General features: G+C 44.7%; 1 protein-coding gene across 1 annotated transcript in view; it reads right to left on the bottom strand.

Moving 5' to 3' along the window:
* tmtc3 (transmembrane O-mannosyltransferase targeting cadherins 3) overlaps window positions 1-18,922 on the bottom strand; it is a 134,494-nt gene that overhangs the window by 109,020 nt on the left and 6,552 nt on the right. Inside the window, exon 3 of the mRNA XM_041837034.1 lies at window positions 17,463-17,681. Within this exon, the coding sequence (XP_041692968.1) occupies window positions 17,463-17,681 (219 nt within the window). The remainder of the gene's footprint in view (window positions 1-17,462; window positions 17,682-18,922) is intronic.

Genomic DNA, 18,922 nt, shown 5'->3' with positions numbered 1-18,922 from the left:
ATCAAGAAGCTGGTTAAACAGCATGATCATTACACAGGTGCACCTGTGCTGGGGACAATAACAGGCCACTCTAAAATGTGCAGTTTTGTCACACAACATAATGTCACAGTTTTGAGGGAGAGTGCAATTGGCAAGCTGACTGCAGGAATGTCCACCAGAGCGGTTGCCAGAGAATTGACAGTGAATATCTCTACCATAAGCTGCCTCCAACGTCGTTTTAGAGAATTTGGTAGTACATCCAACCGGCCTCACAACTGCAGACCATGTTTATGGCTTTGTGTGGGCGAGCGGTTTGCTGATGTCAACAGTGTCAACAGAGTGCCCCATGGTGGTGATGGGGTTATGGTATGGGCAGGCATAAACTACGGACAATGAACACAATTGCATTTTAAATCGAGGGCAATTTGAATGCACTGAGATACCGTGACGAGATCCTGAGGCCCATTGTTGTGCCGTTCATCCTTCGCCATCACCTCATGTTTCAGCATGATAATATGAAAATGTATGCACTCACTAACTTTGGATAAGAGCGTCTGCTAAATGACGAAAATTTAAAATGTAAATAATGCACAGCCCCATGTCGCATGGATTTGTACACTATTCCTGGAAGCTGAAAATGTCCCAGTTCTTCCAAGGCCTGCATACTCACCAGACATGTCACCCATTGAGCATGTTTGGGATGCTCTGGATTGACGTGTACGACAGTGTCTTCCAGTTCCCACCAATATCCAGCAACTTCGTACAGCCATTGAAGAGGAGAGGGACAACATTCCACAGGCCACAATCAACAGCCTTTTCAACTGTCACGCATGCCTGATCATCTCTATGCAAAGGAGAAGTGTCGTGCTGTATGAGGCAAATGGTGGTCAAACGAGATACTGACTGGTTTTCTGATCCACAAACCTACTTTTCTTTTAAAGGTACTAATTTATTTACTTCAATTGACTGCTTTCCTTATGTGAACTGTGACTCAATAAAATCTTTGAAATTGTTGCATGTTGTGATATATATATATATATATATATATATATATATATATATATATATATCATACACACACATATATATATATACACATACACACAGTGGGGAGAACAAGTATTTGATACACTGCCGATTTTGCAGGTTTTCCTACTTACAAAGCATGTAGAGGTCTGTAATTTTTATCATAGGTACACTTCAACTGTGAGAGACGGAATCTAAAACAAAAATCCAGAAAATCACATTGTATGATTTTTAAGTAATTAATTTGCATTTTATTGCATGACATAAGTATTTGATCACCTACCAACCAGTAAGAATTCCGGCTCTCACAGACCTGTTGTTAGTTTTTCTTTAAGAAGCCCTCCTGTTCTCCACTCATTACCTGTATTAACTGCACCTGTTTGAACTCGTTACCTGTATAAAAAGACCTGTCCACACACTCAAACAGACTCCAACAATGGTCAAGACCAGAGAGCTGTGTAAGGACATCAGGGATAAAATTGTAGACCTGCACAAGGCTGGGATGGGCTACAGGACAATAGGCAAGCAGCTTGGTGAGAAGGCAACAACTGTTGGCGCAATTACTAGAAAATTGAAGAAGTTCAACATGACGGTCAATCACCCTCGGTCTGGGGCTCCATGCAAGATCTCACCTCGTGGGGCATCAATGATCATGAGGAAGGTGAGGGATCAGCCCAGAACTACACGGCAGGACCTGGTCAATGACCTGAAGAGAGCTGGGACCACAGTCTCAAAGAAAACCATTAGTAACACACTACGCCGTCATGGATTAAAATCCTGCAGCGCACGCAAGGTCCCCCCTGCTCAAGCCAGCGCATGTCCAGGCCCGTCTGAAGTTTGCCAATGACCATCTGGATGATCCAGAGGAGGAATGGGAGAAGGTCATGTGGTCTGATGAGACAAAAATAGAGCTTTTTGGTCTAAACTCCACTCGCCGTGTTTGGAGGAAGAAGAAGGATGAGTACAACCCCAAGAACACCATCCCAACCGTGAAGCATGGAGGTGGAAACATCATTCTTTGGGGATGCTTTTCTGCAAAGGGGACAGGACAACTGCACCGTATTGAGGGGAGGATGGATGGGGCCATGTATCGCGAGATCTTGGCCAACAACCTCCTTCCCTCAGTAAGAGCATTGAAGATGGGTCGTGGCTGGGTCTTCCAGCATGACAATGACCCGAAACACACAGCCAGGGCAACTAAGGAGTGGCTCCGTAAGAAGCATCTCAAAGTCCTGGAGTGGCCTAGCCAGTCTCCAGACCTGAACCCAATAGAAAATCTTTGGAGGGAGCTGAAAGTCCGTATCGCCCAGCGACAGCCCCGAAACCTGAAGGATCTGGAGAAGGTCTGTATGGAGGAGTGGGCCAAAATCCCTGCTGCAGTGTGTGCAAACCTGGTCAAGACCTACAGGAAACGTATGATCTCTGTAATTGCAAACAAAGGTTTCTGTACCAAATATTAAGTTCTGCTTTTCTGATGAATCAAATACTTATGTCATGCAATAAAATGCAAATTAATTACTTAAAAATCATACAATGTGATTTTCTGGATTTTTGTTTTAGATTCCGTCTCTCACAGTTGAAGTGTACCTATGATAAAAATTACAGATCTCTACATGCTTTGTAAGTAGGAAAACCTGCAAAATTGGCAGTGTATCAAATACTTGTTCTCCCCACTGTGTGTATATTATATATATATATATATATATATATATATATATATATATATATATATATATAAATAAATAAAATGATGCATGGCCATCATATTTCTAATGTTTAGGCCTATCACAGAAATGATGTCGACAGCTACATTTCGTAACGTTTTGCTTAAAGTTCAATCTTGCATTTTACTGGAGATAAATAGGCTGGCTAGACCGAGAAAATGACCAGTGAAAGGTAGCTACACATACATTAGAGCGCTGTCTGTTGATAGAATGCCTGCTTGTGATGATAGAATGCCCGTTGGTGAAATCTCATCCGAGTTTAGAAGTGCAACTGAAGCACAACAGTCTGATGCAGAGCAGAAATTACAATAAGAAGCTTTTTAGATATGCATCTACAAAACGCAGCACAATATTTCTAATGCGTTTTACCTTTCTTTCCTGCCTGAAAAACGCAGAATTCTGCATTAACATGACCCCTAAGTTTAACTTACTATCTAAGTAAGTGGCTGAATTAATAAGGTGAGGTGGCATCATATTGTGTTAGCTTTCTGCCGTGTTTGAGAAGTCAAAGCCCTTTGGATGAGTTACAGTGGGGGAAAAAAGTATTTAGTCAGCCACCAATTGTGCAAGTTCTCCCACTTAAAAAGATGAGAGAGGCCTGTAATTCATCAGAGGTACACGTCAACTATGACAGACAAATTGAGGAAAAAAAATCCAGAAAATCACATTGTAGGATTTTTTATGAATTTATTTGCAAATTATGGTGGAAAATAAGTATTTGGTCACCTACAAACAAGCAAGATTTCTGGCTCTCACAGACCTGTAACTTCTTCTTTAAGAGGCTCCTCTGTCCTCCACTGGTACCTGTATTAATGGCACCTGTTTGAACTTGTTATCAGTATAAAAGACACCTGTCCACAACCTCAAACAGTCACACTCCAAACTCCACTATGGCCAAGACCAAAGAGCTGTCAAAGGACACCAGAAACAAAATTGTAGACCTGCACCAGGCTGGGAAGACTGAATCTGCAATAGGTAAGCAGCTTGGTTTGAAGAAATCAACTGTGGGAGCAATTATTAGGAAATGGAAGACATACAAGACCACTGATAATCTCCCTCGATCTGGGGCTCCATGCAAGATCTCACCCCGTGGGGTCAAAATGATCACAAGAACGGTGAGCAAAAATCCCAGAACCACACGGGGGGACCTAGTGAATGACCTGCAGAGAGCTGGGACCAAAGTAACAAAGCCTACCATCAGTAACACACTATGCCGCTAGGGACTCAAATCCTGCAGTGCCAGACGTGTCCCCCTGCTTAAGCCAGTACATGTCCAGGCCCGTCTGAAGTTTGCTAGAGTGCATTTGGATGATCCAGAAGAGGATTGGGAGAATGTCATATGGTCAGATGAAACCAAAATAGAACTTTTTGGTAAAAACTCAACTCGATCGTGTTTGGAGGACAAAGAATGCTGAGTTGCATCCAAAGAACACCTTACCTACTGTGAAGCATGGGGGTGGAAACATCATGCTTTGGGGCTGTTTTTCTGCAAAGGGACCAGGACGACTGATCCGTGTAAAGGAAAGAATGAATGGGGCCATGTATCGTGAGATTTTGAGTGAAAACCTCCTTCCATCAGCAAGGGCATTGAAGATGAAACGTGGCTGGGTCTTTCAGCATGACAATGATCCCAAACACACCGCCCGGGCAAAGAAGGAGTGGCTTCGTAAGAAGCATTTCAAGGTCCTGGAGTGGCCTAGCCAGTCTCCAGATCTTAACCCCATAGAGAATTTTGGAGGGAGTTGAAAGTCTGTGTTGCCCAGCGACAGCCCCAAAACATCACTGCTCTAGAGGAGATCTGCATGGAGGAATGGGCCAAAATACCAGCAACAGTGTGTGAAAACCTTGTGAAGACTTACAGAAAACGTTTGACCTGTGTCATTGCCAACAAAGGGTATATAACAAAGTATTGAGAAACTTTTGTTATTGACCAAATACTTATTTTCCACCATAATTTGCAAATAAATTCATTAAAAATCCTACAATGTGATTTTCTGGAATTTTTTTCTCATTTTGTCTGTCATAGTTGACGTGTACCTATGATGAAAATTACAGGCCTCTCTCATCTTTTTAAGTGGGAGAACTTGCACAATTGGTGGCTGACTAAATACTTTTTTCCCCCCACTGTATCTGTACAGCTGCCATCTTGATCTCCTTGAGTTTTTTCTCCTCTTCATTCTCAGCAGTCTGCTCCTCCTCCCTCTTCTCCAAGCAGAGCAGGCAGGCCCGTTGCCCTAATGACTTCAGACTCCACACAGACACAGCGTGAAGACATGCTGCTGGAGAGCCAGTACTGTTCTTCCTTCAGACAAGCATGCGTAAAAACATTGTACATTTTCACAATGTCTCTCGTTCACATCTGCTTGTAAATGTCCAAACTCAACAAAAATGAAATTCAGGAGACCCTACCTTCGGAAAGTATTCAGACCCCTTTACTTTTTCCAAAAAAATTTACGTTATAGCCTTATTCTAAAATGGATTAAATAGTTTTTTTCCCCCTCATCTATCTACACACAATACCCCATTATAACATAGCAAAAAAAGGTTTTTGCAAATGTCACATTTACATAAGCATTCAGATCCTTCACTCAGTACTTTGTTGAAGCATCTATGGCAGCGATTACAGCCTCGAGTCTTCTTGGGTATGACGCTACAAGCTTGGCACACCTGTATTTGGGGAGTTTCTCCCATTCTTCTCTGCAGATCCTCTCAAGCACCGTCAGGTTGGATGGGGAGCGTCGCTTCAAGTCTCTCCAGAGATGTTCGATCGGGTTCAAGTCCGGGCTCTGGCTGGGACACTCAAGGACATTGAGACATGTCCCGAAGCCACTCCTGCATTGTCTTGGCTTTGTGCTTAGGGTCGTTGTCCTGTTGGAAGGTGAACCTTTGTCCCAGTCTGAGGTCCTGAGCGCTCTGGAGCAGGTTTCATCAAGGATCTCTCTGTACTTTGCTCAGTTCATCTTTTCCTTGATCCTGACTAGTCTCCCAGTCCCTGCCGCTGAAAAACATCCCCACAGCATGATGCTGCTACCACCATGCTTCACCGTAGGGATGGTGCCAGGTTTCCTCTAGACGTGACGCTTGGCATTCAGAACAAAGAGTTCAATCTTGGTTTCATCAGACCAGAGAATATTGTTTTTCATGGTCAGAGTCATTTAGGTGCCTTTTGGCAAACTCCAAGTGGGCTGTCATGTGCCTTTTACTGAGGAGTGGCTTCCGTCTGGCCACTCTACCATAAAGGCCTGATTGGTGGAGTGCTGCAGAGATTGTTGTCCTCCTGGAAGGTTCTCCCATCTCCACAGAGGAACTCTGGAGCTCTGTCAGAGTGAGCATCGGGTTCTTGGTCACCTCTCTGTCCAAGGCCCTTCTCCCCTGATTGCTCCGTTTGGCCGGGCGGCCAGCTCTAGGAAGAGTCTTGGTGGTTCCAAACTTCTTCCATTTAAGAATGATGGAGGCCACTGTGTTCTTGGGGACCTTCAATGCTGCAGACATTTTTTGGTACCCTTCCCCAGATCTGTGGCTCGACACAATCCTGTCTCGAAGCTCTACGTACAATTCCTTCGACCTCATGGCTTGGTTTTTGCTCTGACATGCACTGTCAACTGTGGGACCTTATATAGACATGTGTGTGTCTTTCCAAATCATGTTCAAGCAATTTAATTTACCACAGGTGGACTCCAATCAAGTTGTAGAAACATCAAGGATGATCAATGGAAACAGGATGCACCTGAACTCAATTTCCAGTCTCATAGCAAATGGTCTGAATACTTATGTAAATAAGGTAATTTCTGTTTTTTATACATTTGCAAAAATTTCTAAAAACCTGTTTTCACTTTGTCATTATGGGGTAGTGTGTGTAGATTGCTGAGGAAAAAGTATTATTTAATCCATTTTAGAACAAGGCTGTAACGTAACAAATTGTGGAAAAAGGGAAGGGGTCTCAATACTTTCCAAATGCACTGTATGTATAACTTTATGAGCTGGATTGCATGTCCTTGCAATTTGTTTATATTTGTTTGCGCTCGTTAGCATATTTAGCTAGCAGCCGCCATGGAGATTCGCTATTCCTTGTGCTAATTTTGTTAGCATTTTGGTAATAGACGCCCAATGAGCTTTTATGCGGTTTTTGGCACCCCCTTGTGTACTAAAACGGTAATACCGTAAATCTCAGGGTGAGAGAAGGACGGTATGAAAATCTGGATACCGCCCAACCCTAGAAGGTAGTTTTATGTGTCAACACAAACTCATCTGCAAGGACTGCAGCTTTCTCAAGAGTGAGATCCTTGTGCTCATTAATGTAGGTAGCAACCCTTTTGTGAAGGCAATTCTTGAACTGCTCGAGAAGTATGAGTGTCTTTAAATCCTCAAGGTCCTTGACCTCTTGAGAACCACACCACCGATCAAAAAGACATGCTTGTTCCCTCGCAAACTCAACATGGCTTTGTGATTCTGTTTTCTAATTTACGGAACTGTTGTCTGTATGCCTCTGGGACCAACTCGTAAACCCGAAGGATAGCAGCTTTAACAGTGTCATAATCTGAGCTCTGTTCAAGAGATAAAGCGATGTACACTTTCTGAACTTGTCCCACAAGAACACTTTGGAGGAGCAGTGACCAAATATCTGGAGGCCTTTCTACTGACTCTGAAAAACACCAAAAGAAAGATGCCCAGGGTCCCTGCTCATCTGCGTGAATGTGCCTTAGGCATGCTGCAAGGAGGCATGAGGACTGCAGATGTGGCCAGGGCAATAAATTGCAATGTCCGTACTGTGAGACGCCTAAGACAGCACTACAGGGAGACAGGACGGACAGCTGATCGTCCTCGCAGTAGCAGACCACGTCTAACAACACCTGCACAGGATAGGTACATCCGAACATCAAACATGCAGGACAGGTACAGGATGGCAATAACAACTGCCCGAGTTACACCAGGAACGCACAATCCCTCCATCAGTGCTCAGACTGTCCGCAATAGGCTGAGAGAGGCTGGACTGAGGGCTTGTAGGCCTGTTGTAAGGCAGGTCCTCACCAGACATCACCGGCAACAATGTCACCTATGGGCACAAACCCACCGTCGCTGGACAAGACAGGACTGGCAAAAAGTGCTCTTCACTGACGAGTCGCGGTTTTGTTTCACCAGGGGTGATGGTCAGATTCGCGTTTATCGTCGAAGGAATGAGAGTTACACCGAGACCTGTACTCTGGAGCGGGATCGGTTTGGAGGTGGAGGGTCCGTCATGGTCTGGGGTGGTGTGTCACAGCATCATCGGACTGAGCTTGTGGTCATTGCAGGCAATCTCAACGGTGTGCGTTACAGGGAAGGCATCCTCCTCCCTCATGTGGTACCCTTCCTGCAGGCTCATCCTGACATGACCCTCCAGCATGACAATGCCACCAGCCATACTGCTCGTTCTGTGCGTGATTTCCTGCAAGACAGGAATGTCAGTGTTCTTCCATGGCCAGCGAAGAGCCCGGATCTCAATCCCATTGAGCACGTCTGGGACCTGTTGGATCGGAGGGTGAGGGCTAGGGCCATTCACCCCAGAAATGTCTGCGAACTTGCAGGTGCCTTGGTGGAAGAGTGGGGTAACAACTCACAGCAAGAACTGGCAAATCTGGTGCAGTCAATGAGGAGGAGATGCACTGCAGTACTTAATGCAGCTGGTGGCCCCACCAGATACTGACTGTTACGTTTGATTTTTACCCCTCCCCCCCCCCCCATCGGGTGCTGTAGGTGTCCTGGAGGGCTGGTAGTTTGCCCCCGGTGATGCGTTGGGCAGACCGCACCACCCTCTGGAGAGCCCTGGGTTGCGGGTGGTGCAGTTCCCGTACCAGGAGGTGATACAGCCTGACAGGATGCTCTCAATTGTGCATCTGTAACAGTTTGTGAGGGTTTTAGGTGCCAAGACAAATTTCTTCAGACTCCTGAGGTCCTGTCTGTGTGGGTGGACCATTTCAGTTTGTCAGTGATGTGTACGTCGAGGAACTTGAAGCTTTCCACCTTCTCCACTGCGGTCCCGTCGATGTAGATAGGGGGGTGTTCCCTCTGCTGTTTCCTGAAGTCCACGATCATCTCCTTTGTTTTGTTGACGTTGAGTGAGAGGTTATTTTCCTGGCACCACACTCCCAGAGCCCTTACCTCCTCCTTGTAGGCTGTCTCGTAATTGTTGGTAATCAAACCTACTACTGTTGTGTCGCCTGCAAACTTGATGATTGAGTTGGAGGCATGCTTGGACACGCAGTCATGGGTGAACAGGGAGTACAGGAGGGGGCTGAGCACGAACCCTTGTGGGGCCTCAGTGTTGAGGTTCAGCGAAGTGGAGGTGTTGTTTCCTACCTTCACCACCTGGGGTTGGTCCGTCAGGAAGTCCAGGACCCAGTTGCACAGGGCAGGGTTCAGACTCAAGGCCTTGAGCTTAATGATGAGCTTGGAGGGTACTATGGTGTTGAATGCTGAGCTATAGTCAATGAACAGTTGAAGTCGGAAGTTTACATACACTTAGGTTGGAGTCATTAAAACTAGTTTTTCAACCACTCTACAAATGTCTTGTTAACAAACTATAGTTTTGGCAAGTCGGTTAGGACATTTACTTTGTGCATGACACAAGCAATTTTTCCAACAATTCTTTACAGAGAGATGATTTCACTTATAATTCACTGTATCACAATTCCAGTGTGTCAGACGTTTACATACACTAAGTTGATGGTGCCTTTAAACAGCTTGGAAAAATCCAGAAAATGATGTCATGGCTTTAGAAGCTTCTGATAGGCTAATTGACATCATTTGAGTCAATTGGAGGTGTACCTGTGGATGTATTTCAAGGCCTACCTTCAAACTCAGTGCCTCTCTGCTTGACATCATGGGAAAATAAAAAATAATCAGCCAAGACCTCAGAAAAAGAAAAGTCTGGTTCATCCTTGGGAGCAATTTCCAAACGCCTGAAGGTACCACGTTCATCTGTACAAACAATAGTACGCAAGTATAAATACTATCGGACCACGCAGCCGTCATACCGCTCAGGAAGAGACGCGTTCTGTCTCCTAGAGATTAACGTGCTTTGGTGCGAAAAGTGCAAATCAATCCCAGGACAACAGCAAAGGTCCCTGTGAAGATGCTGGAGGCAACAGGTACAAAAGTATCTATATCCACAGTAAAACAAGTCCTATATCAACATAACCTGAAAGGCCGCTCAGCAAGGAAGAAGCCACTGCTCCAAAACGCCATAAAAAAGCCAGACTATGGTTTGCAACTGCACATGGGGACAAAGATCGTACTTTTTGGAGAAATGTCCTCTGGTCTGATTAAACAAAAATAGAACTGTTTGGCAATAATGACCATCGTTATGTTTGGAGGAAAAAGGGGGTTGCTTGCAAGCCGAAGAACACCATCCCAACCGTGAAGCACGGGGGTGGCAGCATCATGCTGTAGGGGTGCTTTGCTGCAGGAGGGACTGGTGTACTTCACAAAATCGATTGCATCATGAGGAAGGAAAATGATGTGGATATATTGAAGCAACATCTCAAGACGTCAGTCAGGAAGTTAAAGCTTGGTCGCAAATGGGTCTTCCAAATGGACAATGACCCCAAACATACTTCCAAAGTTGTGGCAAAATGGCTTAAGGACAACAAAGTCAAGGTATTGGAGTGGCCATCACAAAGCCCTGACCTCAATCCTATAGAATATTTGTGGGCAGAACTGAAAAAGCGTGTGCGAGCAAGGAGGCCTACAAACCTGACTCAGTTACATCAGCTCTGTTAGGAGGAATGGGCCAACATTCTCCCAACTTATTGTGGGAAGCTTGTGGAAGGCTACCCGAAAGTTGACCCAAGTTAAACAATTTAAAGGCAATAATACCAAATACTAATTGAGTGTATGTAAACTTCTGACCCACTGGGAATGTGATAAAAGCTGAAATAAATAATTCTCTACTATTAGTCTGACATTTCACATTCTTAAAATAAAATGGTGATTCTAACTGACCTAAAACAGGGAATCTTTACTAGGATTAAATGTCAGGAATTGTGAAAAACTGAGTTTAAATGTATTTGGCTAAGGTGTATGTAAACTTCCGACTTCAACTGTAGGTATTCCTCTTGTCCAGATGGGATAGGGCAGTGTGATGGCGATTGCGTCGTCTGTGGATCTATTGGGGAGGTAAGCAAATTGAAGCGGGTCTAGGGTGGCAGGTAAGGTAGAGGTGATATGATCCTGGACTAGTCTCAAAGCCCTTCATGATGACAGAAGTGAGTGCTACGGGGCGATTGTCATTTAGTTCAGTTACCTTTTGCTTTCTTGGGTACAGGGACAATGGTGGCCATCTTGAAGCATGTGGGGACAGCAGACTGGAATTAATATGTCCGTAAACACACCAGCCAGCTGGTCTGCGCATGCATGCTCTGAGGACACGCCTAGGGATGCCATCTGGGCCGGCAGCCTTGCGAGGGTTAACACGCTTAAATGTCTTACTCACGTCGGCCACGGAAAAGGAGAGCCCACAGTCCTTGGTAGCGGGCCACGTCAGTGGCACTGTATTATCCCCAAAGCGGGTGAAGAAGGTGTTTAGCTTGTCCGGAAGCAAGACGTCGGCGTCTGCGACGTGGCTGGTTTTCCTTTTGTAGTCCGTGATTGTCTGTAGACCCTGCCACATACATCTCGTGTCTGAGCCGTTGAATTGCCACTCCACTTTGTCCCTATACTAACGTTTTGCCTGTTTGATTGCCTTGCGGAGGGCATAACTGCACTGTTTGTATTCTGCCATATTCCCAGTCATCTTGCCATGGTTAAATGTGGTGGTTCACGCATTCAGTTTTGCGCGAATGCTGCCATCTATCCACGGTTTCTGGTTAGGGTAGGTTTTAATAGTCACAGTGGGTACAACATATCCTATACACTTCCTGATAAACGCAGTCACCGTATCAGTATATACGTCGATATTATTCTGGACCCCAGGAAGAGTAGCTGCTGCCTTAGCAGCAGCTAATGGGGATCCATCATAAATATCGGACCACCATTTTATTACATTTGCAATCGCAACAAATAATCTGCTCAGACCCCAACCAAGGAGCATCAAAAGTCGTGCTATAAATTCTCAAACAACACAAAAATTCATTGATGCCCTTCCAGACTCCTTCTGCCTACCCAAGGACGTCAGAGGACAAAAATCAGTTAACCACTTAACTGAGGAACTCAATTTAACCTTGCGCAATACCCTAGATGCAGTTGCACCCCTAAAAACGAAAAACATTTGTCATAAGAAACTAGCTCCCTGGTATACAGAAAATACCCGAGCTTTGAAGCAAGCTTCCAGGAAATTGGAACGGAAATGGCGCCACACCAAACTGGAAGTCTTCCGACTAGCTTGGAAAGACAGTACCGTGCAGTACCGAAGAGCCCTCACTGCTGCTCGATCATCCTACTTTTCCAACTTAATTGAGGAAAATAAGAACAATCCAAAATTTCTTTTTGATACTGTTGCAAAGCTAACTAAAAAGCAGCATTCCCCAAGAGAGGATGGCTTTCACTTCAGCAGTGATAAATTCATGAACTTCTTTGAGGAAAAGATCATGACCATTAGAAAGCAAATTACGGACTCCTCTTTGAATCTGCGTATTCCTCCAGGGCTTAGCTGTCCTGGATCTGCACAGATTTCTGCGAGGGCCTGGGATCGGGAGAGACACTTAAGTGTTTTAGTACTATATCTCTTGACACAATGATGAAAATAATCATGGCCTCTAAACCTTCAAGCTGCATACTGGATCCTATTCCTACTAAACTGCTGAAGGAGCTGCTTCCTGTGCTTGGCCCTCCTATGTTGAACATAATAAACAGCTCTCTATCCACCGGATGTGTACCAAACTCACTAAAAGTGGCAGTGATAAAGCCTCTCTTGAAAAGCCAAACCTTGACCCGGAAAATATAAAAAACTATCGGCCTATATCGAATCTTCCATTCCTCTCAAAAATTTTAGAAAAAGCTGTTGCGCAGCAACTCACTGCCTTTCTGAAGACAAACAATGTATACGAAATGCTTCAGTCTGGTTTTAGACCCCATCATAGCACTGAGACTGCACTTGTGAAGGTGGTAAATGACCTTTTAATGGCGTCAGACCGAGGCTCTGCATCTGTCCTCGTGCTACTAGACCTTAGTGCTGCCTTTGACACCATCGATCACCACATTCTTTTGGAGAGACTGGAAACCCAAATTGGTCTACACGGACAAGTTCTGGCCTGGTTTAGATCCTACCTGTCGGAAAGATATCAGTTTGTCTCTGTGAATGGTCTGTCCTCCGACAAATCAACTGTACATTTCGGTGTTCCTCAAGGTTCCGTTTTAGGACCACTATTGTTTTCACTATATATTTTACCTCTTGGGGATGTTATTCGAAAACATAATGTTAACTTTCACTGCTATGCGGATGACACACAGCTGTACATTTCAATGAAACATGGTGAAGCCCCAAAATTGCCCTCGCTAGAAGCCTGTGTTTCAGACATAAGGAAGTGGATGGCTGAAAACTTTTTACTTTTAAACTCGGACAAAACAGAGATGCTTGTTCTAGGTCCCAAGAAACAAAGAGATCTTCTGTTAAATCTGACAATTCATCTAGATGGTTGTAAAGTCGTCTCAAATAAAACTGTGAAGGACCTCGGTGTTACTCTTGACCCTGATCTCTCTTTTTGACGAACATATCAAGACTGTTTCAAGGACAGCTTTTTTCCATCTACGTAACATTGCAAAAATCAGAAATTTTCTGTCCAAAAATGATGCAGAAAAATTAATCCATGCATTTGTTACTTCTAGGTTAGACTACTGCAATGCTCTATTTTCCGGCTACCCGGATAAAGCACTAAATAAACTTCAGTTAGTGCTAAATACGGCTGCTAGAATCCTGACTAGAACCAAGAAATTTGATCATATTACTCCAGTGCTAGCTTCCCTACACTGGCTTCCTGTTAAGGCAAGGGCTGATTTCAAGGTTTTACTGTTAACCTATAAAGCGTTACATGGGCTTGCTCCTACCTATCTTTCCGAGTTGGTCCTGCCGTACATACCAATACGTACGCTACGGTCACAAGACGCAGGCCTCCTAATTGTCCCTAGAATTTCTAAGCAAACAGCGGGAGGCAGGGCTTTCTCCTATAGATCTCCATTTTTATGGAACAGTCTGCCTACCCATGTGAGAGACGCAGACTCGGTCTCAACCTTTAAGTCTTTACTGAAGACTTATCTCTTCAGTAGGTCATATGATTGAGTGTAGTCTGGCCCAGGAGTGTGAAGGTGAACGGAAAGGCTGGAGCAACGAACAGCCCTTGCTGTCTCTGCCGGGCCGGTTCCCCTCTCCACTGGGGTTCTCTGCCTCTAACCCTGTTGCAGGGGCTGAGTCACTGGCTTGCTGGTGCTCTTTCATGCCGTCCCTGGGAGGGGTGCGTCACTTGAGTGGGTTGAGTTACTGACGTGATCTTCCTGTCTGGGTTGGCGCCCCCCTTGGTTTGTGCTGTGGTGGAGACCTCTGTGGGCTATACTCGGCCTTGTCTCAGGATTGTAAGTTGGTGGTTGGGGATATCCCTCTAGTGGTGCGGGGGGCTGTGCTTTGGCGGAGTGGGTGGGGTTATATCCTTCCTGTTTGGCCCTGTCCGGGGTTTCTTCGGATGGGGCCACAGTGTCTCCGGACCGCTCCTGTCTCAGCCTCCAGTATTTATGCTGCAGTAGTTTATGTGTCGGGGGCTGGGGTTAGTTGGTTATACCTGGAGTACTTCTCCTGTCTTATCCAGTGTCCTGTGTGAATTTAAGTATGCTCTCTCTAATTCTCTCGTTCTCTCTTTCTCTCTGAGAACCTGAGCCCTAGGACCATACGTCAGGACTACCGGGCATGATGACACCTTGCTGTCCCCAGTCCGCCTGGCCTTGCTGCTATTCCAGTTTCAACTGTTCTGCCTGCGGCTACGAAACCCCCTACCTGTCCCAGACCTGCTGTTTTCAACTCTTTAATGATCGGCTATGAAAAGCCAACTGAGAGACCTGAGCCCTAGGACCATACGTCGGGACTACCGGCCGTGGTGACTCCTTGCTGTCCCCAGTCCGCCTGGCCTTGCTGCTATTCCAGTTTCAACTGTTCTGCCTGCGGTTATGGAACCCCTACCTGTCCCAGACCTGCTGTTTTCAACTCTTAATGATCGGCTATGAAAAGCCAACTGAGATTTATTCCTGATTATTATTTGACCATGCTTGTCACTTATGAACATTTTTGAACATCTTGGCATGGTTCTGTTATAATCTCCACCCGGCACAGCCAGAAGAGGACTGGCCACCCCTCATAGCCTGGTTCCTCTCTAGGTTTCTTCCTAGGCTTTCGCCTTTCTAGGGAGTTTTTCCTAGCCACCGTGCTTCTACACCTGCATTACTAGCTGTTTGGGGTTTTAGGCTGGGTTTCTGTACAGCACTTCGAGATATTAGCTGATGTAAGAAGGGCTATATAAAATAAAATTGATTGAATTGATTGAAATACAAAAAAATACAAATACAAATTATTCTCTGAAGCTACCCGGAACATATCGCAGTCCGCATGATCAAAACAATCTTGAAGCGTGGATTCCGATTGGTCAGACCAGCGTTGAATAGTCCTTAGCATGGGTACTTCCTGTTTGAGTTTCTGCCTATAGGAAGGGAGGAGCAAAATGGAGTCGTGGTCAGATTTGCCATATGGAGGACGGGGGAGGGCCTTGTATGCATCCCGAAAGTTGGAGTAGCAGTGGTCAAGTGTTTTAGCAGTGCGAGTACTACAGTCGATGTGTTGATGGAACTTCTGCAACCTTTTCCTCAAATTTGCTTTGTTAAAATCCCCAGCTACAATAAATGCAGCCTCAGGATATGTGCTTTACAGTTTGCATAAAGTCCAGTGAAGTTCTTTGAGGGCCGTCTTGGTATCGGCTTGAGGGGGTATATACATGGCTGTAACAATAACCAAAGAAAATTATCTTGGGAGATAATTCGGTCGGCATTTGATTGTGAGGTATTCTAGGTCAGGTGAACAAAAGGACTTGAGTTCCTGTATGTTATCACAATTACACCACGAGTCGTTAATCATAAAACAAACACCTCCGCCCTTCTGCTTCCCGGAGAGATATTTATTCCTGTCTGCGCGATGAACTGAGAACCCAACTGGCTGGACCGACTCAGACAGTATATCCCTAGAGAGCCATGTTTCCGTGAAACAGAGTATGTTACAATCCCTGATGTCTCTCTGGAAAGTAACCCTCACCCTGAGCTCCTCAACTTTATTATCCAGATATTGAACATTAGCGAGTAATATACTCGGAAGCGGTGGGTTGCGTGCACGCCTCCTTAGTCGGACTAAAAGGCTGCTTCGAGTACATCTCCTCCGGCGTATTTTTGGGTCAGCCTCTGGAATCAGTTCAATTGCTCTGGGGGGTGCAAACAAAGAAAGTCGTATTCCTGGTCGTAGTGCTGGTGAGTTACCGCCGCTCTGATATCCAATAGTTCTTCCCGGCTGTATGTAATAACACAAACAATTTGCTGGGCTAATAACGTAAGAAATAATACATAAAAAAATAAAATACTGCAAAGTTTCCTAAGAGCTAGAAGCAAGGCAGCCCTCTATGTCGGCACCATTTTCTTATAACCCTCAGGGTGGATGTCAGTGACAAACTACCACAAAAGTGTCTTTTGAACACTCAAATATCTGGGCACAGCAGAGCTTCAGAGTTGGGGATTAGAGCGACTACCATACTCCTGGGAAACAAGATCCCGGACGAGCCGCCATTTTGTTACGTTCCCCAGCAAGAAAATCAAAAATGTTGCTCAAACAGAAGGGGGAACTAACAAAGAGTCACTGACAACAGCCAAAACAAAACAGGTGGAGTTTTAGGAGGGGTTCTGAAAGACACTCATGGGGGTGTCCAATGAAAGCAACAACAACTGGGACATAAACGACAACCACCATGAGCACCCACTAAACTTGCCCAAGAAGTGGCAAACAAAATAAAAACCCACATCAAACTTAAAAACAGGAAGCTAACCAAAAAGTGGAGTGAAACAAAAACAGGCAAGATCAGATAATGGATTGCTTTTTTAGAACTTAAATAGGGAGAGCCAACTGAAGGTGTTTACCCTCCACATCTCTCAAGTCAACTGCAACACAGGTGAACCGCCTTCTGACTAACGACATGACAAACCAGCACAGGTGTAAAACATACTAACTAACGAGGTGACATCAATCGGTGCGCCCAACGTGCTAATGTCCAACCTCGAAATATAAATGGAAAAACCAAAGCCTGTAACATCTACACACTCACACATTTATACTGACTCTATACACACACACAATAATTTACACTGCTGCTACTCTGTTTATCATATATCCTGATGCCTAGTCACCTTACCCCTCTACCTCTACCACTCCAGTATCCCTGCACATTGTAAATATGGTATTGGAACTGACCCTGTATATAGCTTCTTACTTTCTCCTTCTCCTTATTTCTATTTCTCGTGTGATTTGTTCTACCTTATGTTATTTTTAGTGCTTCGTATTGATATTGATTACTGCATTTTTGGGTTTGGAGCTGGCAAGAAAGGTATTTCACTACACTTGTGCATGTGACATTAAAACCTTAAGATTATCCTAGATCTGTGCCTACAGTATGAGCAGACTTACAGCCTTCGTGTGGATGGGGTGAACAGCAGAGAGTTAATCTGATCCTAGAACAGCAGACTTACGGCCTCTGTGTGGATGGGGTGAACAGCGAACAGCAGGGCCGCCACCAAGCTGGAGGTCTTGTCCAGGAACAGCCGGCAGAACCTCAGAAAGAGAACACACACCACAGAATGCAGCCCCACGTTGAGCAGGTGGTAGGATGCAGAACTCAGCTCACTGAATTGATAGTTCAGACGGAAGGTGAGCACTGTCAGGGGCCGGTAGGACTTGTGGCTCCGCTCCTGTAATAGGACAACGATATGAGAGGGAGTTATTAGCTTCAAATGCATTAAGACCAATTGAGGATAGTTGAGACATCAATTCAAAGTTCTCTTGGCATTGTATGCAAGTCAACCCTGCTGTGTTACTTTTCACTCCAGGAATGTAGTTCTGGCACCAGGTCCTGTCAGTGTTGAATTTACTAATCTTGAACATAGTATACCAATTGGTTGTTAAAACCACCTAAAACCAACGTAGGGATAGAGGATGGTAATAACAGTTAGAGCAGGTGGGTGCGATATGCTGTAACGTCCTCAAACGTGTATGAACATCTAGTTCCAAAATACAAATACTTTTCGAATTTTGTGAACCAATACTAAGGGAACCACGCTCGGCACAAAATAGGGCCGTTGTGAATATAGGTGATTTTGTTGGAACTTGCAGTTCAAATCCTCTGACAATCGTTGTTATTATAAGAAGAATCATAAATCACCAATATTCACAGCCATTGATTAATTGACCATAATATACATTTGAACTACTCTCAGCTCAAATTCAACTAATCCCTAATCACTTGTTCATATGCATTTTTTGCTTGGGGAGCATAAACAAAGTATGACATGGTGCATGCAGGGGAGAACGGACTGCCCCCTCTGATTGAAGCCATAGAAGTTCAAGGCAGACCGTGGTACTGCAGGCATTGTTAGCAGAAAATAGGATCCCCCAATATAGTGAATAGAAAAATGTCAAATCAATTTTTGTTTCATATGCGCTGACTACAACAGGTGTAGACCTTACCGTGAAATGCTTACTTCCAAGCCCTTAACCAACAATGCAGTTCAAGAAAGTTTTCAGAAAAATTTGTATTCAATAAAAACTAACAATAAAATAACAATAACGAGGTTATATATTTACATTTTAGTCATTTAGCAGACGCTCTTATACAGAGCGACTTACAGTTAGTGAGTGCATACATTTTTCATACTGGCCCCCCATGGGAAACGAACCCACAACCCTGGCGTTGCAAGCGGCATGCTCTACCAACTGAGCTACAGGGGACTACCATATACAGGGGGTACCGGTACCGAGTCAATGTGCTGGGGTACAGGTTAGTTGAGGTAATTTGTACATGTAGGTAGGGGTAAAGTGATTTTGAATAGATGATAAACAACGGGGGGGGGGTCAATATAAATAGTCCGGGTGGCCATTTCATTAATTGTTCAGCAGTCTTATGGCTTGTGGGTAGAAGCTGTAAAGGAGCCTT

This window comes from Coregonus clupeaformis, chromosome 19 (assembly GCF_020615455.1).
Source record: "Coregonus clupeaformis isolate EN_2021a chromosome 19, ASM2061545v1, whole genome shotgun sequence".
Lineage (NCBI taxonomy): Eukaryota > Metazoa > Chordata > Actinopteri > Salmoniformes > Salmonidae > Coregonus > Coregonus clupeaformis.
This window is presented reverse-complemented; position numbering and strand designations above follow the sequence as displayed.